Below are 26,442 nucleotides of genomic sequence, written 5' to 3'. Positions count from 1 at the left end.
ATGTGACTTTTCAGCTCACTGTCTCTGCCAGGAAGACCCCTCCTGTCATCCTCAATGTCCTGCCCTCTGCTTTCTTCCCTGGTGCCACCAGCTGCTCGCCCCTGCCCCCAGTACCTGCTTGTTGCTGAGTCCAGTGAGTCATTCCCATGATCTCACCTCCTTCCCACTCTGCTTCCTCCTGGACAGGCTGGCGCTGGATCCTGCCCCTCCTGGGCCCATCCAGCAGCCCCTCGAGCCCCAGCATTTGCATCTCCAGCCTACGTGAGAGGCCTGCAGGTGCCAGCATAGGTGCTGAGACCACTCCGCTTGGCCCAGCGTCCCCCATCTGTTCAGGGTGAGATGGCGCAGCAGAACCACGGGAGTGAGCCCCTCTTCCTCAGCCCTCCCCCTGGGCCAGCCCCATCAGGCCAAGATCTTCCTGAACTTAATGCTATGAAGTAGAACCAGTCAACATAGACATCCCTGGTTGGACACCAGTCTAGGAGTATTTCTCTTGCCTTTACATCAAGTTAGCCTGGGATTCATTCACTTCTTACCACTTCCACCCCCTTCTCTGGGTTAGTGCTCTAGCCTCTAACTCCCTTTTCCTGCCTTTGCCCTCTTCACTCTGCTCTCAAAATGACCAGATGACCCTTCACTACATTCGCTGATGAGTTATTTCCCTACTCAAACCCCCTGTGTGACATTCCATCCATTCTTCACTCACCAGGAGCAGCAGCTCCCAGCCCACCTGACCAGGCCTCCTGCCAGGCTCACCCACCCTCTGCCAGCCGTGCAGCCCCCCATCATCCCCCAAACACAGCAGGGCCTTTGCTTTGAGCTGTTCTTCTGTCTGGGATGCTCACTGCCCCACCTTCACAAGGCTTCCCCTTTGTTCTTCAGAGCTCTGCTTAGAGGGGGCTTGCCAGTGAGGGTGTCCCCAACCAGCTTCCTGAAGGAGTGTCCCACACCACCAGTACCAGCACCTTCAACACCACCACTGCCAACACCACCATCACCGTCATCCTCATCACCATCATCACCACTGTCACCACCGCCACCATCATCTTCACCATCACCACAACCACCATCACTGCCACCATCATCTTCACCGTCACCACAACCACCATCACTGCCACCATCAGCGCCAGCAGCAGTGTCCCATCCCCTCTTCATCAGAGCCTGAGCAGCGTCTAATGCAGGTTTACTTTCGTTGGGTGCCTCCTTCAAATCTCGGTAGTTCTTGAGTCCATTGTAGGTGCCCTGCTCTCTGGGTCGCTGTCCGCAGTGTGTGGCTGTTTCAGTTTGTGCTCCAGGGCCTGGAGCACCCCACATGGGCAGTGAGCATTCTGGCCCCAAAGAGGACACTCATCATCCCCAACCCCGTGCTCCAGAAGGAGGGGGAAGTGGACGTGGGTGTCGCGGGGGTCCTTCCAGGGTTCCCCTGCCCTGCACGTGGCACATGGTGCAGGGCACACGAATCCTGTCTGCAGTCTTTGTCACTGGACGCCAGTGTGTACCCATCTGTTTGGTTAAAATCTGTAATGGTGTCGTGGGCTTGGGTCAATGGTCCCCTTTTAGTTTTAGCTCAGGTTTGGATAACCCAGTGCACATGCTTAACTACGTGCCACCCACGATCCTCCCAAGGTCAACCGCTTTGTGGGTCTGGTTTTGTACTTCGCTGTCTCTTCTGACTTAGGGGTGTCATTTTCCTGTGCTCAGTGGGTTTGACTGTGCATTCATGTCTTGGTGGGACCCCTCTGAGTCCTGAGTCCACAGTGGGGTCTCCAGGGGGATGCATGTGTTTCTTCCAGGTGCCTCGGGGTTAATCAGGGGGTTGCGGATGCTTACTGTGGTCTCAGGCCCTGGGCCTGGGTGGGTGTGGCCCTACATTCAGGGTGCAGAACCACATGCAGGAGAGCTGTGCTCTCCCATCGCAGGGCTGTCTGTCTGCTGGCCCCCACCGGGGCTGTTCTGCGGGGCCCTTGGACACCAGGCTGAGGGTCCAGAGGTCAGCAGGGCTGTTTGGGTGACTCTGGCTCCGGCTCGTCACTCACCAGTGGCCGCTCGTTGTTGCGGCCTCAGACGGGCCCCTACCTCCTGTGGTTTCCCTAGTGCGTTACTGTAAAAGGTGCCTCCTTTGTCTGGTACTTTCAGGTGCTGGGGGTCAGGGCTCCTGCAAAACAGATGACGTGATCAAGTCACCGTGCGCGCCCCACCCCCGGAGCTGCTTGCTGGGCGCCTGCAAGGCAGCCCCTGCCCGGGGCTGGAATGTCGGTCTTCCTGAACTCTCAGGGAGCCTGGCCCAGGCGGCGCTTCGGTGCTGTGCAGGGAGACTGCCTTGCGGGGCTTGGGCACAGCACCTGGTTTGGGTCCTTCCTGGGCTCACAGTGTGGGGCAGGGCTGGCACCCCCATGGGGAGTGCTGGGCATGAAGTATGTTTGCATTGTGCCCCGAGACTGTGCCCTTGAGGCCACGGAGAGCGTCTGCTCAGAATCTTCTGCACACAGGCCTCCTCCCAGCAAGTGTGCAGTCGGGTTAGCAGGCGGTCCTGGAGTCCGTGTGCCCAGGGTGTCAGCTCACCAGTGGGGCTTCCACCTGAGTTGGGGAGAAACGGATCACTGGCAGCTGCTTCCACCGCTTCCTCCCCAAGGTCAAGAGCCACGGTAACCATGGGGTACAGATCTGTTATGGTGCAGATGGGTGGGGGGTCCAAGGTTGAGCTCGTGGGGAGGGGTGTCAGGGAGCACGGGGGCGCCACCAGTGGAGATGGAGAAGGAGCAGGGCCTGGGGGTCAAGGGATGTGGGGGGCACCTGCTCCTGAGAGGGTGAGGGCACAAGCAACGCCCCGGCCCCCAGGTTCAGCGACATGGTGGATGTGGGCCTGGATGGCCGTGGAGGGAAGGGGAAGGCGGACTCTGGACGGAAGTTCTATGAGCCCGTGAGGGAGCAGGGGCTCCGCGGAAAGGAAGCCGCCAAGAGAGGTGTGTCCTGCGGTAGAAGGACGAGCAGGTCTGCTGGTGTGCAGGGACCGGGGCACCGGTGGGGGGAGAACCCTTATGGGCTGGGGCTGGGGGGAGGCCCTGACTAGCCACTCGGACGGCACTCGGACAGGTCACCTGAGGCGACCAGTGGGAGGACCCAGCCCAGAGCTGGGGGGAGAGGCACCGTCAGGAGGAAGAGGGTGGGTAAGGGGGTCTCCATGTGGGGGAGAGTCCCAGAGTGGGCAGGAGCAGACGGAGGAAGCAGCGCTTGGGCCCTGGGAGGTGGGGTCTGTGGGGTCCAGTCCTCACGAGGCCGCGCAGCAGGAGGAGCAGGGAGCAGCCGTCCCCACGGAGGGATCCAGGACGGCAGCACAACGTCCTGAACCCCGCCCTCAGACCAGCGCCAGGCAGGTGAGCGGGGAGCCCTCAGGCCATCCCCGTGAGGTCGGGGGCCTGGGGGAGGGGATGCAGCCGACCGGGTGCTGTGTCTCCCTGCAGTAGGGCAGGCGGGGGTGTGACGGCTCCTTGGTGCTGTGCCGACCGACCGACACTGGCTCCTCCGTGAGGTCGGGGCTGGAGGGCAGCCCATCTGCCTCCCCGCCCCCCGCCCAGCAAACAGGAGACCAGGGCGCCGAGACCACGGTCTTTATTCAAGGGCAGGGATGGGACCCGCGCTGGTCGGGTGGGGGGCGCAGGCGGGGCTCTGGGCCACCAGGTCTGAGGTATTTTGTGGCTGAGCGGGTTCGGGGCTCCTGCCGCGCAGCCCAGCGGTCTCTGGGTAGGAGCCACCCTCCCGCTGGTGTGGACGTGCCGGGCTCCAGAAGCTTGCTCACAGGATGGTCCTCCCTCCCCGCGTGCATGTCTGGGCAGAGGGTCGGCCCCCAGCGGAGCTCAGAGAGGCAAGGACACCCCCGGCTGCTCCCTGCTCAGCCCCAAGCCCGGTGACCTCTCGCCGGCCGCGTGGGCCAGTCTCAGACGCAGTTGTCGGGGACGCACTCGGCCTCCTCTTCCAGCTCCGGGCAGGGCGCCCCCTGGTTGGCGGGCTGCACGCGGACATAGCGAGTCCTGCTCTTGGAGCCCAGCTGCCCGCAGGGGCCCCCACACAGCCCCCAGGACGACCACAGGGAGACCTCGCAGTCCAGCGGCGTTTCTGGAGCTGGACGGAGCACAGGGAAGGCAGTAAGCGAGGAGGGGCTTCGGGGCAGGAGGGGCCTGCGATCCTCACACGAGCCCGTCTTCAACTTGGTGAGGGAGCGCTAGGTGCTCCCCCGGGGTTTAGGGTGGACCGCAGGATGGCGCCGCCACGCCAGCTCCTACAAGCACCGCAGGTACCTGGGTCAGCGTTTCTGTGCTGAGGGCTAGGCACGGCTCTCGCCCACTCTCGGGCCGGTGGGGGCCAGGGGAGCGGAGGACGTGTTGTGAGCCGCGCCCTGACGCAGGCACAGGCCGGCGGGGCCTTGACCACCTGCTCTGCTGTCCCAGTCACTGACCGTCTGGGCAGCTGACCGCTGCGGGAGCACAGACCCACGTTTGCCCAGCACCCGCCTCCGTGGCGGGCGCTGCCGCCTCCACTGGACCCCTGTGAGGAGGGCCGCAAGGGACCCACTGGCGCAGGTCTTCCCCGTCAGCTGGGACGCTGGGGAGCCGGGCTGGGCCCCGGGACGCACCTCTGGGCTGCAGGCTGGAAAGCTTTCAGCCGAAAACACTGGCTCCTCAGTTTGGGGTTTGTGAACCAAACCCCAGTCTCTCAGGACCCACGTTCCTCCCCGGATGCTCTGATCCTGTTCTGAAGTCACTCAGAGACACGGGTTCACGCGGCCCAGACAGCGTCTGAGCCCCCGCGGCCTCTCCTGGTTTGACCCCCTCCTCGCCCCCTGCATGGCCTCTGGAACAGAGCGACATTTCGCAGCTCTGTGGCCTCATGTGTGAGTGCGGCTGGCGAGGGGGTGCTCCCCAGAGGGTGGACAGGCGGGGCGGGGCCTGGGCCCTGACTGTCACCCTCGTGGGGGTGCACGCGGGCAGCAGGGTGGACACTCACTTCGGAGGGTTTTTCTAAGGCTGAGCAAGAAGAGCTGTGCGGGGGCTCGAGGCCAGCGGCATTGACGTCTCAGTGACACACACACACTGAGGGGCGCTCCTGTCCCCACATGGCCAGGGGTGGGTGTCTCAGCCGCCCGCCAGCTCGAGCGCGTGGTGCCCGGGACCCTGCATGTGAAGGGCAGGGAAGAGAGGAGCGGCCCCGCGGCGGGAACCAGGCTTACCTGACAGGCTGTCCACAATCTCGTTGCCCCTGCCCACCAGGTCCGGAGCAGGCGGGGCAAAGCCCCTGGGGCCCTGCCGGAGCCGCACCAGGGTCACTCTGGCCATGGGAGGCAGGGCCTTCAGCCGCGGGTAGTAGAAGGAGTTTGCGGGGTGGCTGGGGGAGGAGGCTGTTATCTGGGGGAGGGGAGGGCGTCAGCGAGGGCTGGCGAACAGGAGCGCCTACGTGTGCAAGTCACCCAGTCGCGAGCTGGAGCTAGGGGTCCAGTGGGCAGTGCGGAGAACAGACCCCGAGCGGCCCCTCTGGTGCCACGCGGCACGGCCCTGACCTCTCCTCCGTGGCCTGTGGCCTCCGCCCCCTCCCTGCGATGCAGCTGCTTGTCCACTGGGACGCGACCAACAGGGGTATCTTCTAAACGAGGGGCAGAGCCAGGCACCCAGAGAGCCGCCTCCCCGAGGAGACCGCTGGCCCTCACCTCGGTCACCGTGTCCTGTGGGATGGTGGCGAAGTTGGGGGACGAGAAGGTGAAGCCGCTGTCTGTCCCAGCATCATAGGGGTAGAGGTCCACAGCCACCTGCTCCCGCCAGCGGTCACCGTCACACAGGTCCAGGCTGTCGACGCCCACAAACCAGTCGGGGCTGGGGATGATGCGGACCACGAAGGACACCTGGGGAGCCGGGTGCTCAGCCAGGGGCCACCGCACCCCACACCCTCCCTCCTGTGGCCGCCCCACTCACGAGCGAGTGCCTGGAGTGGACCTCGAGCTCCGCGGACGTCTGCCCGGTGCCACTGGGCACGGCAGGGGCTGAGAACACCGCGTGCACGCTCTGCAGCTTCTCCCCAGCCGCCTCGATCTCCCTCATCAGGGCCCAGGCCTCACCCCGCTCTGCGAAGTCCCGCAGCCCGGTGCTGACGTACTGGTCCTTCCTCCACATGCTGTAGTCGGAGCTGTGTGCTGCCCCTGTGGGCGCCGCCCGCCGCATGAGCAGCCTGCCCAGTGGACCCGTCCTGCCTCCCCCAGCATGGCCGGACGGCAGTCCACCCGCCACGTGCAGAGGGGATGTCCTGCTGGCTGCCTCGTGCTGCCCAGCACCTCGCTGGTGTGACCAGTGTCTGGCCTGCCCATGACCCTGGCCACCCTACCCCCGCCACATCCCCAAAGTCCAGAACGTGGCTGCCAGCACACAGTCGGCACTTAGTAATAACATTTCCTGCACTGAAATGAATTGGATGAAAGTGCCCTACCAACTGTGAAGTGCAGTGCAACCGTTGGGTGACTGTCCCCGCCCAGGTAGGGGAGTCACTGCTGGATATTCAGGGCTGCACTCACCTAGCAGGGATGACCACTGTGCGGGCGGGCGGAACAGGGGGTACTGCTTGGGGAAGGACGCCTGGCTCCACTTGCCCGTGAAGGTGATGCTGTACCTGGCCAGGGCCTGGGCAGTGCACATGGACTCTCCCCCAAGTGGCTGTCCAGCTGAGGAGCCAAGCGTGGCCAGGAGGAGGGCCCAGAGGACCCTGCCCCTGGTGACAGCCGCACTCGGGGTTTCCATCAGCTAGGAGGAGAGGAGGGAGGGAGGTCCCAGACGCCCTGCAGCACAGACCCCTGGGTATGGGCCTCTGAGGACGGCTGGGCACATCCATCCGTGTCCCCCCCCTGGCCTGGGCTGGGCTGACCCGGTGGCTGGAAAGCCACGCCGGGTCGGATTACAGGAACCCAGGTGCCTGGCAGGTTACGGACGCCTGGCACCAGGAGCTCACAGCCGGCTCAGCGCCCTGCGGCTGTCCTGAGTGCATGCCTCTGGCACTGCGGTTGAGGGAACCCTGGCAACCTGGAGGATGGCGTGCCCCGGACTTGAGGGCACTCTTGGGCCTCCCTCTTGGGGTGCTGCGGGGCTCTGGGCAGGGGGAGGGGAAGGCGCCAGAAGGCCAGGGCATCTAGGGTGGGGACGGCACACGCAGTACTCACCCAGCTGGAGTGACCAGAGGGCCCTGGGCAGCCGAAGGTCCCAGCAGAGCCCAGAGCTCCAATTTATGCCGCGGACAGCCCCCGGCCACCAATGAGGTCCCAGGTCCTCCACCAGGGCCACCAGCGAGCAGCAGCTGGGATGAGGGGGAGAGGAGAGAAGGGACCTCAGGGCCCGGAGCTGGCCTGGCTGCCAGCCCTGCTCTGACGCTCAGCAGATGCAGCTCCAGCACTGAGGTCACTCCTCCCTGGGGCGCCGCCGCCGCTTGCCGCACCCCTTCCTTTGTCTTTCCCTCCCGCCCACCCCTTCTCCTCTCCCTCCCAGTCCTCTCCTCCCACCAGGCCCTACCCAGTGTCTCCCTGGAGGTGGTGCCACTGCCCGCAGCCCTGGGCAGCCAGCGAGTGCCTCGCCCTGGGCAGGGCTGGGCCTGGCGTCAGTCCAGTGCTAGGGAGTGGGGCCTCCGGGCTCAGGCACCCCTGGCTTTGCGGCTCAGGGTTCAGCAAACACGGCTGCCTCCTTGCCACGCACAGAGCCACCGTGCCACCCACACTGCTGGCCAGGGCACCTGGACGCTGTCCCTCCAAAGGAAATCAGAGCCAGGCGGCGGCCCTCCCCGAAGGGCTGAGGGGCGGCCCGGGCCCCCGACTTCCCTCCCTGGGGAGGGGCTCCAGCAGATTCTGAAGTTACTCCTGCTCACTGTCAGGAAAATGTTTCCGGAACCCTTGTCACAGCCCGGGAGCCGGGGAGGCAAGGACGGGGGCCGGTCTCACGTGTAAGAGCCGCCCTGGGAGCTGCAAAGCTCAGAAGGGAGCGTCTCGTTCTCGCTTTTGAAGCCGCGTTAATGGTTTACGTATTCAAAAAAAGAGAGAAAATAAATAGAATCAACAAAAATAGAAGGCAAACAAAAACAAATGATCTAACCTGTATTTCAAGTAAGTGGCACAGCCGCAGGGGAGCAGCTGCGAACGCCCGTTCAGACCCCAGGTTCTAAGGCTCCGGACAGATCCCGGCTCAGTGGTCCTCAAACATTTGGCCTCGGGACCCCTTACACTCTGAGCAGTCGCTGAGAACCCACAGTGTGTCTGTGTGTGTGTTTTACCTGTCAATTCTCACCACGATCGAGACCTGCCGGAAGCCCCAGGGTACTTACTTGCCTCACTTACAGGACAAACAGAAACCTGTTACACGTTAACACAAACTGCAGTGTCTTCTGAAAAACAGATGTATTTTTCAAAAGGAAACCTTTGTGAAAGGTGATGTGTGCAGATATCTTTGTGTGGCTTCCCAGAAGCCCCTGGCCTGTGAGGCCGGCTCGGGCGCTCAGGCCAAGGAGGCGCAGTGTTGGTTGGTATCTGAGCTGAAAGCCAGCCCTTCACAGACGTAGCTGGGGGGGAGCCTTGTCAAACGTGAGGGCAGGTGGGCAGAAAGGGCAAGCCTGTCCTTGGAGAAGTGGCTGGTTTGGGTTTGAGGAGAGGAAGTGGGGGTGGGCCCAGGACTGTTCGGTCCCCAAAATAAGGAAACACTGCACCGGCTCCGGCACAAGCTGTACCTCGCCCGCTGGCTGGCAGGGGTAGAGGGGTGGCCTCAGGGTCCGCACTGTTTTCCAGGGGGCTCCCTCCCAGCCCCCTGCACCCCGAGGATAGGCTCTGCCCCCAGGGCTCCACCCAATGTGTGGCCAGTGGGGGCTGAAGGCTGGGACCCTCTGTTTGCAGGGAGGGGCCAGAGAGGAGGGGGGCCAGGGAGGCATTTCCTTTGGCAGTGGAGTGTTCCCCAAGAGCATGCCTGAGGGGTTCTTGTGACTCAGCGGGACATGGGAGGGGGCCGGTTCTTTACCATGCTCAGAAAGGTGCACGGAGGGAGGCCTGGGAACAGGCGACCTGTGGCCCCTTGGCCCAGGCTGGATCTCAGGTGGGAGAGACCCTGCTTACACTGTGAGTCCTGGACTCACTGAAAACCACTCTGACCCTCAGACTCTTCTGCAAACCAGGATGCTACATCCTCTCTCCCACTAAGGATCAAATGAGGTAGCACTTGGAAAGCATTTGCAACCCTACAAACAGAAGGTTCCTCTGTGCACACAGGTGGTCCCTCCCTCCTCCTCCCCCCGAATCCATCCATTTGTGAACATGTGTCGAGCACTGCTGGGTCTCAGCACTGGGAACACAGGAGAGACCCAGTAGACACAGCCCTACTCCCTAGACTAGGGAGGCGGGGGACTGGGCGCATCTTGTAGCTGAAGTCCTGTCATTAGCGAGTGCCTGGTGATGTGCTGACACTCAGGTCAGGGTCCTGTCCTGTCACTCACTCCATGGTCAGTCCCCTCGAGGCTTCAGGGGAATGAGGCCAGGGCTGTGGCCTCTGCAGACCCCCACTCCCTGCCAGCAGCCACCTCCCCTCTGGCTCCAGGGTCCTGTCTACACCCACCTCCCCAGCTCTCCGTACCCGCTCGCCCCCCGTGGCTGGTGGCTGCAGGGCCTCCCCACCCCAGGCCCTTGGGCTGTGTAGCTCGGTTTTGCCTACAGCACCAGGGAGCGCCTGCCGGGCCCATCCTCCAGGGTGTTTGCAGTTTTACAGGCGTCCTTTATGAGCCAGCATTGCCGACGGTGGACTTTGGGCAGTTGTGCAACTTTGTCCCAACGGGGCAGTCGGGAGAGGGGTGGTCTGTGCTGCTCACGCTGGCCCTCAGTGGGGTGTAGAGTCTGCAGGGTCCATGTGGGAGTTGCCGAGGGCAGGCAACTGTGGCGCTGTGGCGCCACTCAGAACCCAGGTGCTGAGGGGCTCTGGGCTCCAGTGGGACCTTCCGCGCTGCGTCCGGTCCGGGGGCCTCCAGGCCTGTGTGACAAGGGCTCTTTCAGGGCTGTCCCCGGGCATGGACAGGCCTCCGGGGCCGCCTCACTGGGGCCCCATGGGGACACGCTGCCTCCGTGGGAGTCTGGCTCCCCAGGGTCTCCCCAGTCAACAGGCCCCCCTTTGTTTGCTGGTTTGTTACCAGACGTTTACAGAGGGCCCCGTCCCCGCCGGACGCCGCAGACAGCACACACAGGCCTCCAGTCCTAACAGTCCAGGGGGCCCACTGGTCCCGCCCCCCCATCCTGTCTCAGCAGCTCCTCCCTGTGCGCACCCAGCTCCACCCATCGAGGGTCTCAGAGAGGACCCCTCCCACCCTGCCCCAGGGGCACCTGGCCAGCCGGCCTGGTTACAGTCACAGCGCCTCCTGCAGAGAAGTCCGCTGCCTAAGCAGACGGGTCTGCCTGCGCGTCAGGCAGCGTACAGACTTTTGAGGTAGTTGAGTTCCAAGAAGGACTTCCAGGCCAGAGCCGCAAGCGGACGCTGCCCACCAACTCCTGAGGCCCCACCTGCCTGGAAACCCCCAGCCCCGCTCCACTCCATTCTGGGTTCAGGCTTCCCCGAGCTCTTCTGGTCGGTGGAGGCTGAATCGGTCAGGCACCCAGGCCCCAGGCTCAGCTCTGTGGCCTCTGCAGTCCGGGGAGACGCTAGAAGCAGGGCTGGGCGAACGGAGCGCCCCCCCCTCAACAACACACCGTGGGGGCCTGGCAAGCTGGCTTGCCCTCTGTAAGGGTCACTCCTGTAACCAAGCCTGGCTTGCAGGAGAGCCAGAGAAGCCAAGACACTCACCAAGTCTCACAGTAACGCCTTCTGCCCCACTTTCCCACTGTCCCGAGGAGGCCAGCCGCAGCTGCTGACCACAGGTCTGGGAAGAGAGCTGCTCCTATGTGGCTGTAAACACGGATTTTCCCTCCTTTGCAGCCGCCTACCTCCCATAAAGACAGGCCTGTCTGTGCAGGAGAATTTGCCATGTGTCTTCATCCCAGTTCAGATGCCAGGACCTCAGCAAAAAAAGGCAGAGGATGGACCTCTGAAAACACTCATCCGTAAAAGCAGGGAGACAACAGGCCAAATGGTCAGAACAAGCTTTTTCAGCACCCTGGAAATTGGCCGAAGGCTTGCAGCAGGCTTTAGAGTTGTTTTTTGTTTCTTGTTTTTCAATCAAGAAAATTAGCTGAATCTTGATAAGAACAGATATGAGGTTTTGGTTTTTAGCATCTTAACCCTCTAAGCACACAGCTCAGGGCATGAGTACTTTCACACCGCTGTGCGGCCGTCGCCACCGCCCGTCCCCAGAACTCTTCATCCTACAAAACTGAAACTCTGTTCCTGCTGAGCAGTAACTCCCTCCTCCCCACCAGCCCCCCAGCCGCCATTCTGCTTTCTGTCTGCAAGGCTGACTCCTCTAGGGACCTCGTGTAAGTGGACTCACACAGCATTTGTCCTTCTGTGGCTGGCTTACTCCACTCTGCATAGTGTCCTGGGTTCATCTGATTTTAGTGGGAGTCAGAATATCCTTCCTTTTTAAGGCTGAGACGTATTCTGCTGTGCAGAGACCACGTTTTGCTCATTCACTCATCAGTGGACACTCGGGTGGCATCCTCGTCTCAGCTGCTGTGAACATGGTTGTGAAGTATCTCTTCAAGACTCTGCTTTCAGTTCTGTGGGCTGTATACCCAGAAGTGGAATTGCTGGACCCTGTGGTAATTAATTCTCTGTTTAATTTTTTGAGGACCCTCCACTGTCTTCTACAGTGACTGCCCCATTTTATGTTCCCACCGGCAGTGCACGTAGGCTCCAGTTTCTTCACGTCCTGTCCAAGCTGTGATGTATTTCAGTTTGCCCTGGGCCCATCCTCCGCTCTCCAACTCTGTAATAGCCTTGAAAATAACAACTCACATCCACGGTGAACACTGATCGCCCCCCACCCCCACCCCGGACAGAGCAGACCAGAGCTGGAGCACTGTCAAAGCAGCTTTCCCACAAACCTGTCATCATCTGAGCCGTCTGGTGGTGCCCTGCAAGACCCCCCTTGCAAGGCTGTCTGCATCTGACTTGGTTCCAAGCTCACCCAGTATGAAAAGCCTTTTCCTCAAGGGTGATTGTTGAAAATGATGACCAAAGAAAGAAAGAAAGGAAAATGATTACAGGCAAAAATTGAACTTTGTGGTTGCCTGAGGTAATAGATAACAGTTGGGACAAACAGGAAACTAACCAGGAAGATTAGAATGAAAACCTGAGGGCTGTCAACTGCCTGGCTGAGGGGAAAAGTGTAGCCCAACATCCACAGAGCCCCATCAAAAAGACCGGGAGACTTACTGGTTCCAGGCATTAAGGAAATCTCTGTCTGGGCAGTACCTGACCACTAAGCTGATGAAACAGAGACTTAGTGACCACACACGGCACAGAAGACAGGTTTTACAGAATTAGTTCAGAAATGTCATTAAACAAATGACAATAAGCAGCAACGGCAATAAATCCCAGGGAAACCGCTGAGAAAATAATTCAAAAAACATAGTAAAAGAAACAAGTGGCCCATGAAAAAACGCTCAATATCACTAATTATCAGAGAAATGCAAATCAAAACTACAATGAGGTGTCACCTCACACCGGTCAGAATGGCCATTATCAAAAGCCCACAAATGACAAATGCTGGAGAGGCTGTGGAGAGAAGGGAACCCTCCTACACTGCTGGTGGGAATGCAGTTTGGTGCAGCCACTGTGGAAAACAGTATGGAGATTCCTTAAAAGTCTAAAAACAGACCTACCATATGATCCAGCAATCCCACTTCTGGGCATATATCCAGAGGGAACCTTAATTCAAAAAGACACCTGCACCCCAATGTTCACAGCAGCACTATTTACAATAGCTAAGACATGGAAGCAACCTAAATGTCCATCGACAGATGACTGGATAAAGAAGATGTGGTATATTTGTACAATGGAACACTACTCAGCCATAAAAAAGACTAAAATAATGCCATTTGCAGCAACATGGATGGACCTGGAGACTCACTCTAAGTGAAGTAAGCCAGAAAGAGAAAGAAAAATACCATATGATATCACTTATATGTGGAATCTCAAAAAAAAAAAAGACAAAAGAACTTATTTACAAAAACAGAAACAGACTCACAGACACAGGGTTACCAGAGGAGAAGAGGGTGGAAAGGGATAAACTGGGAGTTTGAGATTTGTAGATACTAACTACTATTTATAAAATAGCTAAACAACAAGTTTACACTGTACAGCACAGGGGGCTCTATCCAATATCTTTCAGTAACTTATGGGGAAATGAATATGCAAACAGATATATTTGTGTTCCTATTTGACTGAAGTACTGTGCTGTCCACCAGAGACTGACACAACATTGTAAACTGACTATACTTCTATAAAATACATGTATACAAAAAAGTAAAAATTAAAAAAAAAACAAGTGAATTAAAATGAGACACTAGAAGATATCTGTTTAACACAAAGGGAGGCAGTACAGAAGAACAGAGAACAGAAAGTTGCCGCACGTACGGAAGACACAGCAGACGGCAGATTTAAATCCCACCTACAAGTTAAAGATTCTATGTAAATTAAAGAACAAACGCTCCTATTAAAAGACAGTGTATGGCACAGTGGACAAACATAAAACATGACCTTACTATGTGCCGTCTGCAAAAGGCAGACATTAAATTTAAAGACACAAATAGGTTGAAATCAAAGGATGCAGAGAGTAAACAAAAGAGAGCTGGAGTGACTGCACCAGTACGAAGCAAAACTGGCTTGAGGACAAATGCTGTTACTAGAGACAAAGAAGGACATTTTACTGTGATAGAAGGCTGCTCCCACCGGGGAGACATAACCGTAGCAGACACATATGCACCTAAAACAGGGCTCCCCCAACGTGTGAAGCACAGACAGAAGTCAGGGCTGAGATGGGCAATTCAACAGTAATGACTGGATGCTGGAAAAGACTCTCTACTTTCAGTAGCGTGCTTTCAAGAACGGATAACGCAACAAGACAGCAGATCAAAGGGAAACAGAAGACTTGAGCAACACTGTAACCCAGCTGGACCCAGCAGGCAGAACTCTCCACCTAACGGCGCTCCCAGTGCACGTGGGCTTCTCCAGAATAGAGCATGTGATGAAGTGTCTCAGTAAACCTGAAATGACTGAAATCACGCAAAGCATGTTCTCTCACCACAGCGGAATGAAGTTAAAAAATCAATTACAGGAAGAAATTTGGGAAATCAAAAAATACGTTGAAATTAAACATGATACCCCTTAGTAACCAATGGATCAAAAAAATGACACTAGAAGTTAGAGAATACTTTGAGATAAATGAAAATGAAAACAGAAACTTACAGAATGAAGCAGAGAAACTTACAGGATGAAGCAGAGCAGTGCTTTGAAGGAAATAACAAAGATCTCAAATTCGTAACCCAGTTGACCACCAAAAGAAACTAGAAAAAGGAGAGAAAACCAAACCCAAACCAAACAGAAGGAAATAATAAATATCAGAGCAGAAATGCATGAAATAGAGAATTTTAAAAATTGAGAAAAATCAATGAAAACAAAAGTTGGTTCTTTGAAAAGATCAAGAAAATTGACCAGCTAGACCAAGAAAAAAAGGAAGAGACTCAAATTACTAAAATCAGGAATGAACTAGGAGACATTACTAATGACCTTACAGAAATAAAAAAGAGTTATGAGAGAATCCCACGAATACCAGCGTGCCGACAAATTAGGTGACCTGTGTGGAATGGACAAACTCCTAGAAAGACGCAGGCTACCAGCGCCGACTCAGAGGGACCAGCAAGCCTGAACAGACCTGTAACAAAGAGAATGAGTTAGAAATGTTCGAAAAATTACTATAAAGCGAAGCCCAGGATCACACGGCTTCACTGGTGAATTTCACCGAATATTCAAAGAAGAATGAACACCAATCCTTCTCCAAATCTTCCCCCAAAATAGAAGAGGGAACTCCTCCCTACTCATTCTACAAGGCTAGTGTTACCCCAAAACCCAAACTAGACAAAGTCGTCTAGGAAAGGAAGACTGCCGATGAACATCCCTCATGAGTGCAGATACACACATGGTCAACAAAACACCAGCAAACTGCGTCCAGCAGCATTAAAAAAAGATTATTCAAACAAATGCAAGGTTGGTTCAACATATAAAAATCGATCCATGTAATACAGCATGTTAATCGATTAAGGACAAACACGATCATCTCAATAGAAACAAAAACAGCATTTGACAAAATCCAACTTGTAGTCACGATAAAAGCACTCCATAAACTAGGACCCAAAGGGAACGTTCTCACACGGGGTTCTGTGAAAAACCCATTGCTAGCGTCGTGCTGGACGCTGAAAGCCTGAAAGCGTCCCCCTGAAGCAGGAGCAAGATGAGGATGCCCCTCCTGTTACTTCTCTGCAGTGTTGTGCTGGAGGCTCTGGCCAGGGAGACCAGCAAGAAGATGAGCTGAAAGGCAGGCGCATTGACAGAGGAAGAGAAAACTGTCTCTGCTTGCAGGCGACATGCTCTTGTGTGGAAAATACCGGCGCTAGTGAAAGGAAGTTAGAAAGCGAGATTACAGATACAAGGTCAACACACAAAGATCAGCTGCATTTCTACACACCAGCAACGGACAGTCTGGAAATGAGGTCAAGAGCGTGAGTCCATTCACAGCAGCAGCAAAAGGGATGAGATGCGTAGGAGTAAGTTTAAGCAGCGGAGTGCAAGACTCGCGCACTGGAAGCTGTGGAGCATTGTTGGAACAAGCGAAAGATCCAGTACATGGAAAGACACCTCGTGGTTGTTAGTTGGAAGAATTAAGACCGTTAAGGTGGAAACACTCCCCAAATTGATCTACAGACTCATGACAATTCCTGTCAGAACTCCAGCTGCTTTTTTTCCCTCCAGAAATGGAAATGCTGCTCCTGAAAATCATGTGGGATTGTGAGGAGCCCCAGAGCCCAGGTGGCTTCCAGAGGAAGACCTAAGTGGGAGGCCGCACACCTGCCGACTTCAAGACGCACTGCAGAGCTGCAGCAGCAGGACGCGTGGCCCTGGCCCAGAGCGGGCGTGTTAGCGACGGTCCAGAAATAAGCCTTTACGTTCACGGTCAAGCCATTTTTGACGAGGGCGCCCAAACCATGCACTAGAGGAAAGGTCTTCACGTGTTGCTGAGACAAACAGACGTCCACGTGGCAAGAGAATGAAGTTGGCTCCCACCTCACACCATACATAAAATTTAAATCAAAATGGATCAAGGACATAGATGTAAACACGAAAACTGTAAAACTCCAAAAGAAATCTTAGGAGTAAATTTTGTGACCATGGATTAGGTAACAATTTCTTAGATTTGACCAAAAATGTGAACAACCAAAGGAAAAATGGATAAAATATATTTCATCAAAATGAAAAACTGTTGTGCACCAGCAAGAAAGAGGCAACCCACAATTTAGGTGAAAATAATTGCAAATTGTATGTTTGATAAAAGTTTAGTATCCAGAATATATAAAGAACTCTTTCAACTCAATAATAAAAAGACAACCCAATTAAAAATAGGCAAAGGGTTTGAATGGACGTTTCTCCAGACAGGACACACGCGGGGCCAGCAAGCATATGAAATATGCTTCGGGAAATGCAGATCAAAACCACGACTGGATGCCAGCTCAGTAGGATGGATATAATTTTTTTTAAAGTTGGATAATAGCAAGTGTTGGCGAGGATGTGGAGAAACTGGAATCCTCCTGTTTTGCCAGTGGGAGTGTGAAATGGTGCAGCTGCTTTGGAAACTAGTTTGGCACATCCTCAAAACATGAGGCATGAAGTTACCACACGACACAGCAATCCCACTCCTGGGCCTCTGCCCAGCAGACCCGGGAGCTCGTAGTCCAGGGGAGGAGGTTGGATGACCCAGTTGCAGGAGAGGCGGCAGCAGCGTCCCACCCCCAATGAACCCAGGCCCCCGGGTCCACGCCTGCGATGCCACAGATGGGGCAGGGTGTAAGTGGGCTCTGGACAGGGTGTGAGGCTCGTGTCACCCCTGGGCTTTGCCCACCCAGGTTTGGCTCGCAGCTGGTAGGTGAGGGGAGGCGTGGGTGGGCTTGTTCCCAAGACCTCGGTTCACACATTAGCCAAGGGTCCACGGCAGCTGCAGCTGGCGAGTCTGAACAAGCCGGGTGCTCATGTCACCTGTGCCCCCAGGGGACCAGTGCCCTGGCTCCTGGTTCCCCGCCGGGACCCACATCTCCTTTGCTGGCCTCATCAGTGGCCTGAGCATGCCTGGAGCCGCGCTTCCGCTGTCCATCTGGTGTCCTGAGGCAGGGGTGTTGCACTGCTGGGCCGGGACTTCCAGAGCCGCCTGGGTGGCCATGTTGGGAGTGTCCCAGTCCGAGTCTTCGGGGCCATCAGTCCCCATGGCCCCGGGTCCAGGGGTCCTCCCTCCAGCCTCGCCGATGTGGGCAGCATCTGAGGGGCAGACCCCTGGTGGGAGCTCCTGGACCAGCCCCAGGGGGAGGGGCTCCAGCAGTGGAGGGGAGGCTCTGTCCCTGTCCCTCAGCTGCCTCCTGGCAAGGCTGTTCCTGCCCCTAGCCCCTCGAGGCCAGCACCCTGGAGGACCAGGGGAGGCCTCCCTCCCACTCAGGACCTGCTTCCCAGCCTGGAAACTCTGAGCGAGCGCTGTTGGCCCACCGCCCTGCAGCCCGACGTCCGGCTCCAGCCTCGTGGTGGCGGGCTCTCTGCCTGGGCACAGGCAGAGCGGAAATGTGGGTTGCATTTGTTAACATGGCCTGGAGCCAGAGCCAACTGAAGGACAAGTACGCACTTGGGCTGCCTGGCAGGGCCCCAGCCCACAGTGGCCCCCACCCCAGTGCATGCTCAGGAGGCAGGGGATCCCCGTCCCCAGACGCCCGAGATCTCTGAGGCATGTCCTTCCTGCTGCTCGGCCAGACTGGGTCAGACTGGGCCAGACTGGGCCTGGCTGGCATGTTGAGGGTCAGGCCTGCCATACCCTCCCAAGCCTCTCCCCGCCCAGGGCACCTGACCAGGCCTGACCCGCCCAGGGGCGCCTCTGCCGCCCACTCTCCAGCGCCCCAACCCTGCAGGCTGTCTGCACCACCTCCTAGAGTCCTGGGTCCCCCCAGCTGCCCGGGGAGCCCCGACCCTCCTCACAGCTCCAGGACTCTGCTTGTGGGGAGCCACATGCCTGAATTTGGGAGGGCGCCCTGAAGTGGAGCCCCTGCTGCCCCCACAGACCATGGAGAGTAGAGCCTGGAGGGGGGCTTGGAGCCCCCCGTGCACTTGGTGACGCGTCCCCTCCGTTCCTGCAGGGTGTCTTACAAGCACAGAAGGTGAGCCTCGCTCCTGAGGACTTGGAGAAAGTCTAGCTGCCTGCCCTCCACCTGCCCCGCCAGCAGCCACACACAGGGGAGGGGGCTGAGGCTCAGAGGGCCGCCAGCAGCCGCACACAGGTGAGGGGGCTGAGGCTCAGAGGGCTGGCCGATTCAGGGGCGGGGGCTGCAGAGCCCCCCGGGGTCCCGGGGCCTGTGTCGGGACAGGGAGCAGGTGGCTCGGGCATCCACCACTTGGTGAGCTCGGTGTCCTCTGGGCGGAACCAGGGGAGACGGGGGGACGGGGCTCCTCCAGGCAAATCACAAACGTCTCTCTCCATGTCAGCTCTACTGTCAAGATTCTTGTGAAAAATTTTGTTTCTGGGATAATTTTAGACTCTGAGAAGCTGCAAACGTGCTTGAGTTGCCTGAACCCTCCACTAGCTTCCTCTAATGTCAAGGCTCGGAGTGCCCTGGACAGGCCGTCAGTGCTGGCACCTGTCACTGCTGAACGTCAGCAGTTGCCCGGCCAGCGTCCCTCCGTGCAGGACCTCCCCGGACCCCCCGGCTGCCTCGAGGACCCCCGAGTCCCAGGTGGCTCAGAGGGTGCTGACCAGGTGTCGGGCAGTGTCCGCGTTAGGTCTGCTGCTCTGCTGGTAGGAGGCTGGTTCAGTCAGGAATCCCTTGGGGTGACAGGGGCAGGCGTCCTTCTTGGGGTCAGGTCAGGGGTGCTCCCATGTTGGTGGCTGTGTTCAGGTCACCGGGAATGGCCACCTGGGCCCAGAGATTCCTCAGGTCCTCCTCGGGGCCACCTGTCCTGTTCCCTTCTCTGGGCCCCACCCCGATCTGGGGGTCTTGCCCTCCGTGGGGGAGGGGCCACAACTGGACACTAACGTCCTGACATCCTGACCGTGGCCAATGGTCCTCCCCATAGATCTGGGAGGGTCTCATTGCTGTCTGGGGGCACAGCCCCCCTGGGGAGAGCCGAGCAGGGAAGAGGATGCCCCTGGACCCCACAGGGCCTGGCGGGGGGCTGCCCTGCACTCCTCTTGTTGAAGGTGGTCAGTCTCAGCTTTGCTGTGGTCTGAGTTGGGGGTGTTCCCTCCACCTGATCCACCACCCTTCACCCACCCGCCTCTGCCTTCTCTTCTCTGCGGGCCATGGAGTCACACGCAGAGGGAGCCCGGCCGCGGCCTGCTGCCGGGACTGGCCAGGGTCGGGGGTAAGCAGCCTCTCCCACTTCCCCACTGGGGACACCTGCAGGAGGGAGTGCTCTCTGGGGCCAGAGAGGCCAGGGCGGGTCCGACCCCTCCACTCCCTGGGCACGTCCCCTCAGGGCAGTGCCTCTCAGGGCCCCAGCTTCTCCTCCTCCTGGGCCATGCCCTCCCCGGATGGGCGGGTGGTGCAGCCAGGGTGGGGGCAGTTTCGTGCTCAGTGACAGAAGGAACACGTTACTTCAAGAGAGAAATATGAACGAGGCCTGGAGATCTGATCTGCAGCCCTGAAGGCAGAGGATGGTGAAAAGTCACCCCTGGGTCACAGAAGGAGGGTACGTGCCCAGGCAGGACACACCAGCCCAGGGGTAGTCACTGTGAGCACAGAAAAATCCGTGTGTTTGTCACCTACACGCCTCATCCAAGGAGAATTCCGGAAAAAGACCAGCGATGACTGCAAATCAGAACAGAGAACACAAGGTGATGTCCAGAGAGGCTGGGCGGGCAGGGAGTGGGGCGGGCGAGGAGGCCAGCACAGGTACTCCCTGTCACACTAACATGCGCGCCCGGTGAGCGCACGGACGGCAGGGAGTTGTAGACACATGTGCTCGAAAACACAGGGCTAAACTTAAAGCCACTGAAGTGTAAAACACGAGCTGATGGACACACACACGGGAATCCCCATCTCTTCATAACTAGGTGTCGTGGCAACTGAAAAACACAAGCAGATGTGGGTGTGGATGCAGATCTCATGTTCCTCAGAGAGAAAATGTCGTGCTTTCCGAGGCAGCGACGTGGGCTCGCCCACACCTCAGTTAGCAGGAGAGGAGGCTAACCAGATGCTCTTATTATAATCTAACAAAATTTCAAAAAAATAGCAAAAAGCATCACAAACATACCCCCAATCTTAACCACTGAGGAGCTAAGCAAGTCGCTTCCTAGGTGGCCCTTAGGTAAAGCGGAAAGTCAGATCTGAACATGCAGGCTCTCTGGAAAGCCACGGTGTAAACACGCCCCAGCGGAGCCCAGGCGCCCAGACGCGCGGGGAGGGGCCGCAGTGAGGACGCTGCGGCCGTCCCAGGGAATTAGAATGAGAGCAATCAGGTGCATTTTAAAAAGTAGAAAGAGGAAATTACGAAGATAAAACCAGAAATTCAGTAGAAAACAAACAAGTGAAAAGGAGAAATGATAAAGCATTTTTTTACCTAAAAGCAAATAAAATGGAAACCTTTGGCCTTGCCCCAAAGCCTGATTAAGGAAGGATGGCCTCAGTTAGAATTTGTGTATAAAATTTAGAAACCCACCTATAATTAGGAAGGAGAAAGGGCACCCGGGGACAGAAGATGCGGGGAGAGAGACACAGGAGCACAACCCGCAAGTCTGGGCGGCCGTCAGAGCCCGGAGCAGACGGGCAGCCCCCGGGATGCCCATTACCGCAGTGACCTAACATGGAACACGAGTGCGCAGACACAGGGACCCAGCAAGACGGCTCACGGTGCACCGACGGGGAAACATGTTCACAGCTGAGTATGAGCTCAGCCGAAGTTACAAGGAAAGTTAGTCCAGGGTTATTTTAACTTTTCCAAGACACATAAAAAGGTGGAAAAATGTACTTCACCTCAAGAAACCAGTGGAATCTGACACAAAACTCAATGTAGTGCAAAAAAAGAAAACTATAGGAAAATATCACTTACAAGCGAAGATGAGAAAAAACCCAAACAAGGGGCTAGCAAACAGAAGCCAGGACGCCTGCAAGACTGCGCATCATGACCGGCCAAGGCCAGGCTCCCCGCGGCCCAACGAGTCACCCAAGCAACTGCGGGGACAAAGTAGCACACCCGTCAAACCAAATCGATAAACCCTGGAAAGAAAGGAGACAAAACTCGGCAACCGCTGTTACTAATAACACTAAACTAGAAGAAGAAAGTAAAGGCTGCCCACAGCGGAGGCTGAGACCGCTGCTACGCGGGAAGCTCAAAACTGTCTCAAAAACGCAGGAGCGACCAGTGATCATCCCCTTTGTGGTCATTGAAGGTTTTCTTGGAGGTTCTAGCAAATGCAGTAAGATAAGAAAATCAGATGAGTGACAGCAACTTTAGAAATAGTAAAACTATGAGTGTGGAGAGGTTGTAAATCTACAGACTGCCCCGCATCCTAGTTCTAAAAATTAAAAATGGGTAAGAAAAATGATCCCAGACGAATACGCGAGAACGGGCGACTCCTGAAGTGACAGTCACCTACCAACGGGGATGGGGAGGTTCGGTTCACAGCAGAGGCGACGGTGCGGTGTCGAGCAGCCCCCACCGTGGGGTGACAGGAAGGCCAAAGACATTCACAGCGCTCCTGCCTGCTGGCCGCTCCACGGCCCCACACCCAGACCCAGCTCCTTCCACACCCACCCCAGCCGGGGGCTGCGGCCTGGGCTGCAGAGTCCGGCCCGCAGGAGGCGAAGGGTGGGAGACAGCGGCTCCAGGAAGTGGCCCACGTCGCCCTGTCTGGTTCTTGTGGTCACCGCATGGCCAGGCCTCACTTGGCTGCAGGGGGCTGAGCGCAGCCCCGCCATGTGCGTGGTGGGAGCTCAGCGTCCCAGGCGGGGCTGGGCGTGGTAAGCAGTGGTCTCCTCACAGTGACAGAGGCTCCACAGGCAGAGCCACACATTCTGCAGAGCAAAGGCCTGAGCAGGTGGAAGGACTCAGCTCTGGGAGGGCTTAGACCCCGACACAGCAGGTGCACACGCTTCCTGCAACAGTCACTGTGGAGGCACATGAGGTGCATGTGAAGGGCAGGAGCCAAGGGGCAGGGCCCCCAGTCCAGATCCTGGCCCTGCCTGTCGCCAGCCATGTGGCCCTGGGTGGTGACTTAGCATCGGCCTTGGGTCCCACACCTGCCTAGTGGGGGCTGTAGGGTGAGAGAGTTAACGTGCAACGTGAGAAGCATGAAATGCCAGCTCACCTTGGTGGTGGTGTTTGCACAACTTGGAACCACGGACATCCCATCCGTGTGCTGTTGACCCGGCGAGTAAGTCATCTGATGCCCAGAAGAGAGCTGGAGTCGGCTTCTGGAATGTGTGAGAAGTTCTTGACTGACAGAGCCAGGTTTACAGTTGATGGGGAAAACGGCGGCTTGATTACGTCACAAATAAACAACATCTTGGTGATGGAGCAGATCACCTCCAGCAGCTGGGGGGGCCACGGCGATGAGCGCAGGGGCCTGCCCCCGGGCGAGGGGCCGTGGCCCCAGGAGGAGGTCTGGCCTCAGAACGAGCAGCCTGGGGCCCAGGTCCTGAAGGAGAGGTTCTGGGCGGGTATTGGCTTGGCACCCAGGATCTGTCTAGCTCCCCGTGACATAGCGTCAGTCTGCGGAGAATGTGTAAACCATGAGCTAACTGCTCAGGGAATGTGGTTCCTGCTGGCAGCCCCGAGGCTAGCAGCTGTTCCCCATCAGGGCGGCGCGGCCCGCCTGGCACCGGCTGCCCCTTGTCTTTCATCAGGAAAGCCCGAGGCCGCAGCTGCAGGCCAGGTGTGGGTTCCCCGTCCATCACTGCCCCTGCCTGAGACCGGCTCCAAAGGGCAGCCTTGTGGGGAGGACAGAGAGGGGACACCAGCAGAGCAGGTGTGGCGGGGAGCATGGAGGAGGGGGAGGGGAGCGGGGGGGAGAACAGGAGGGGCTGAGGGGAGCAGCAAGGTGGGGTGGGGTGGAGGAGCCCTCCTCCCCTCCCCCTCCTCCCTGGGCTGACGCCTGCTCTGTGAGTAGGGGGTTACCCTCCACCCCACTGGCGTTCCTTCCGGCCTGCAGTGTGAGGAGGACCCTTCCTGCCTGGGTGTTTCCCCTGGACAGGGGTGTGGGGTCCTCCAGGGAGCCAGGCCTACGTCCACCATCCAAGGAGCGCAGGGCCGGCCCCACAAAGCCACGTGGGAGGCTCCACCATGGGAAGAAGGGCAGAGGGTTGGCACAGCCTCCCGGAGAAGCGCCCTCCCCGGCGGGCAGTCTGCGGGGCGGGCCGCCACGCTGGGGACCCAGCACAGCCTCCACCTTGCTGGTGCTGCCACCTTGGCGTGGGCCCCAGGGACAGATGGACGGAGGACACTGGCGCTTCTGAAAGCAGGGGCTTTACTGAGATGTAACGCACACGACCTGAATTCTCCCTTTGAAAGTGTGCGATCGGGTGGCTTGTAGTTTACTTGCAAGTTCCTACGATAGTCACCTCTCTCTGGTTCCGGAACATTTCCATCTCTCCCAGAAGAAATCCGCACGGCGTCTTCCGCGGCACGCAGTGTTTTCAGGTTTCATCCAAATCCATGCAGGAGCCAGGACAGGCCTCCTTTTCAGGGCTGACCAGTGTTCTGGGGCGGCTGGACCACGCTGGGTTCGTCTGTCGATGACGTCGGGCTGGCTCCGCGTTTCGGCTACTGTGAACGCTGCCGTGAGCACCTGTGCGTGGATTTTTGTGTGGACAGTTCCGGACCCCGGGTTTACGCTGAGGAGTGGGACTGCTGGCCGCGTGGTGACTGTCTCACATTTGGGCATGCGGACCTCGGCCCCCGCAGCGCCCTGCCAGCTCTTGTTAGCAGCTGCTTGCGGCTGTCCAGGTGGGTGTGAAGCCCGGTCTCACCTGGATTTGCTTCCCTGCTGCCCCGTGAGTGTTGGGGTTAGGCGTGTGCCCGCCGGCCGTCTGTATGAATTACTAGGAAACCGTGCACGCGAGTCTTTGCTCGCCCGTTCTCTCTTTCAGCTGTTTCTTTTGACTGTTGGCTTCTAGGTCATAGCGTTCGGTTTTTAAGTGCCTCCTGGGTGATGACAAACATCGCCTCTGCCCTTGGCCAGAAACAGTCACGTGAACCTCCACCCCCTTGCTGGGGGCCCCTGGTATATTTGAGGGGCGTCGACCATCTTTGCCACAGGTCCTTGGGGTAAAAACCCGAGGGGGTGGCCTGGCGCTGTTAGCCCTACCCGCCCGCCCTGGTGGAGCTGCTGCCTCTTGCGCGCCTCCGTCCCCTGCGCCGAGGCCCCGCTCCCCTGGGCGTGGGAGAGCCTGCTGACACCCGGGAGAGGCAGGGTCCTCACAGCTCCTTCCCTATAGACTTTTCTTGGCTCTTCTTACATGATTTTGCAACATTGATCTTCTGTCCAACTCACCTTATAGAGAAATTCTTGGTGCTTTAATTGGCTAGCACCACATTTAAATGAACTCAGGATGAAATGACGCCCCTGGTGCTGGCCTCCCCCTTGGGCAGAACGTGCCCTTCCAAGGTGCCACGTGGCCACTGGCCACCTTTCGGGGTTTTCCCTGTGGATCTGGTGAGCAAAGTTCCTGCTTAGACAACGTACGATCTTTATTGCTGTTGTCAGTCATGCATTCTCCTCAGCATCTTTTCATTGGAAGCTGCTTGAATTTAAAAAATGCCAAGTTCTGGACATAAATGTTGTGCACAACTGCCCTCCTGAATTCACCTGTGTCTTCTGACTGTTCTGGCCATTCATGGGCTCACAGCCAGTCACAGTGGGGTCTATGTTCTGGGTTACTTCTGGGGCTCCTGGCAGGGAGGCAAGGCCCATCTCTGGCTGAGGTGGGAGACCCCACCGGGCCCTCGCCACCGTTCCCAGTGTGGCCCAGCTGAGCTCAGGCGTGGTTCGGGGGCACGTGGACAGGACTCAGTGGAGGACTGGGGCACCTAGGTGCCAGGGCGTGGCTCTGAAGGTGCCTGAGTTGGCATCACCCTGGGGGGCCTCCAAGCTGGGGCCTCTTCCCAGCAGCCCCCGAGGCAACACTGCTGATCCCGCTTCTCAGTCCATGTTCTCCTGAGAGCTGCGCCGTGGGGAGTGGGCCTGGCCCTTGGGGGCCCTGGATGGGCATCAGGCTTTAGGGTCACAAACAGCAGCCCAGTACCCACCATCCCAGGGCCCCATCCACACCTGCTGGGCTCACCCTGCCTGGCCAGGCCTCCTGATGTGTTTACCTGCTGGGACAGTGGCCATGGGAGGTTGGGGTCACCTGGATGCCTCCCCGATAAGTGGCCCGGCTGCCCACCGCCCAGGCCCCGACGTGACACCCCTTGCACCAGGCCCTGCCTCTGCCCCTCTGGCTGTGGGAATTCCATCCCCAAGAAGGCCAGTGCCCAGACCGTGGCCTCTGTGGCAGGGGCCTGGCCCCCTCTGGCCCCTCCAGGGCCGTCTGAGAACCTCCCCACAAGTGCTCAGCCAATGCCCACCTCTCCCGGGAGTGCAGGGAGCCCGGGCAGCTGCCCCTCCCTGCTGGTCACACAGCCAGACCTGCTGGGCACAAGGACTGCTTTTCCCTCAGCAACTTCCAGGATCTTCCATTTGCTAAAACACTCACTGCTTTTATTGGAAAGCTGGCCCCCAGCCCTGAGTGTGGGCCACAGCCCCTGGCCTACCCCCACCTGGTCACAGGCCCCCAGGGCAGCTGCAGGGAATGGTGTGCTGGACAGACAGCAATGGCCCTTGGGGGCAGTGACCACCCACTGCTCAGATGGGGACACTGAGGCTGGAAGCCTGGAGACTCACGGTGTCGGGGGTGGATGCAGGATCTCCAAATCCCCAGAGCAGAATGGAGATGGACTTTCTCTCCTCAGCCTGGCTTCCCTAAGAGCCAGGCCTAGCCCCACCACGGGGACCTCCTCTGCCTGCCCCCGCCTGCCCAGCTCCCCTCCTCCCTGTGCCTGGGTGGGAGGGGCAGGACTAACTCCGGTCTGGACCCAGCTCTGCGCTGCCCTGGCAGGAGGCCCGCAGGAGGAGGAGCTGGGAGGGGCCCCTTCCTGGGGCAGGGCCATGGGGTGGGGGCAGGGCTGCTCAAGAGTGATGGGGCTGTTGTGGGGTTACGGGGCTGCCTAGGGCCGAGCAGGA

General features: G+C 58.2%; 1 protein-coding gene and 1 long non-coding RNA gene across 3 annotated transcripts in view; one reads left to right on the top strand and one right to left on the bottom strand.

Moving 5' to 3' along the window:
* The window catches only part of LOC116283597 (uncharacterized), a 31,477-nt gene extending 30,273 nt beyond the window's left edge, over nt 1-1,204 (top strand). The window contains exons 3-4 of the long non-coding RNA XR_012063172.1: nt 187-334; nt 883-1,204. This is a non-coding gene — a long non-coding RNA (uncharacterized lncRNA). The remainder of the gene's footprint in view (nt 1-186; nt 335-882) is intronic.
* Nucleotides 1,205-3,593: 2,389 nt separating this feature from the next.
* On the bottom strand, nt 3,594-26,166 carry SPON2 (spondin 2). 2 transcript variants are annotated; one of them, XM_031685121.2, is made up of 7 exons: nt 26,104-26,166; nt 7,193-7,326; nt 6,554-6,779; nt 5,961-6,184; nt 5,699-5,890; nt 5,225-5,399; nt 3,594-4,119 (listed from the first exon to the last, which is right to left on the bottom strand). In XM_031685121.2, the coding sequence occupies exons 3-7, from the start codon at nt 6,774-6,776 to the stop codon at nt 3,935-3,937; spliced, it is 999 nt and encodes a 332-aa protein (XP_031540981.1). In that variant the 5' UTR covers nt 6,777-6,779; nt 7,193-7,326; nt 26,104-26,166; the 3' UTR covers nt 3,594-3,934. The 2 variants fall into 2 exon arrangements, with proteins under 2 accessions (XP_031540981.1, XP_072803601.1); XM_072947500.1 differs by lacking the exon at nt 26,104-26,166 and adding an exon at nt 22,531-22,550.
* Between the last annotated feature and the right edge of the window lie 276 nt (nt 26,167-26,442).

Source organism: Vicugna pacos, chromosome 2 (assembly GCF_048564905.1).
Source record: "Vicugna pacos chromosome 2, VicPac4, whole genome shotgun sequence".
NCBI classification, from domain to species: domain Eukaryota; kingdom Metazoa; phylum Chordata; class Mammalia; order Artiodactyla; family Camelidae; genus Vicugna; species Vicugna pacos.
Note: the sequence above shows the minus strand (reverse complement) of the source record. Positions and strands in the feature narration are given on the sequence as shown.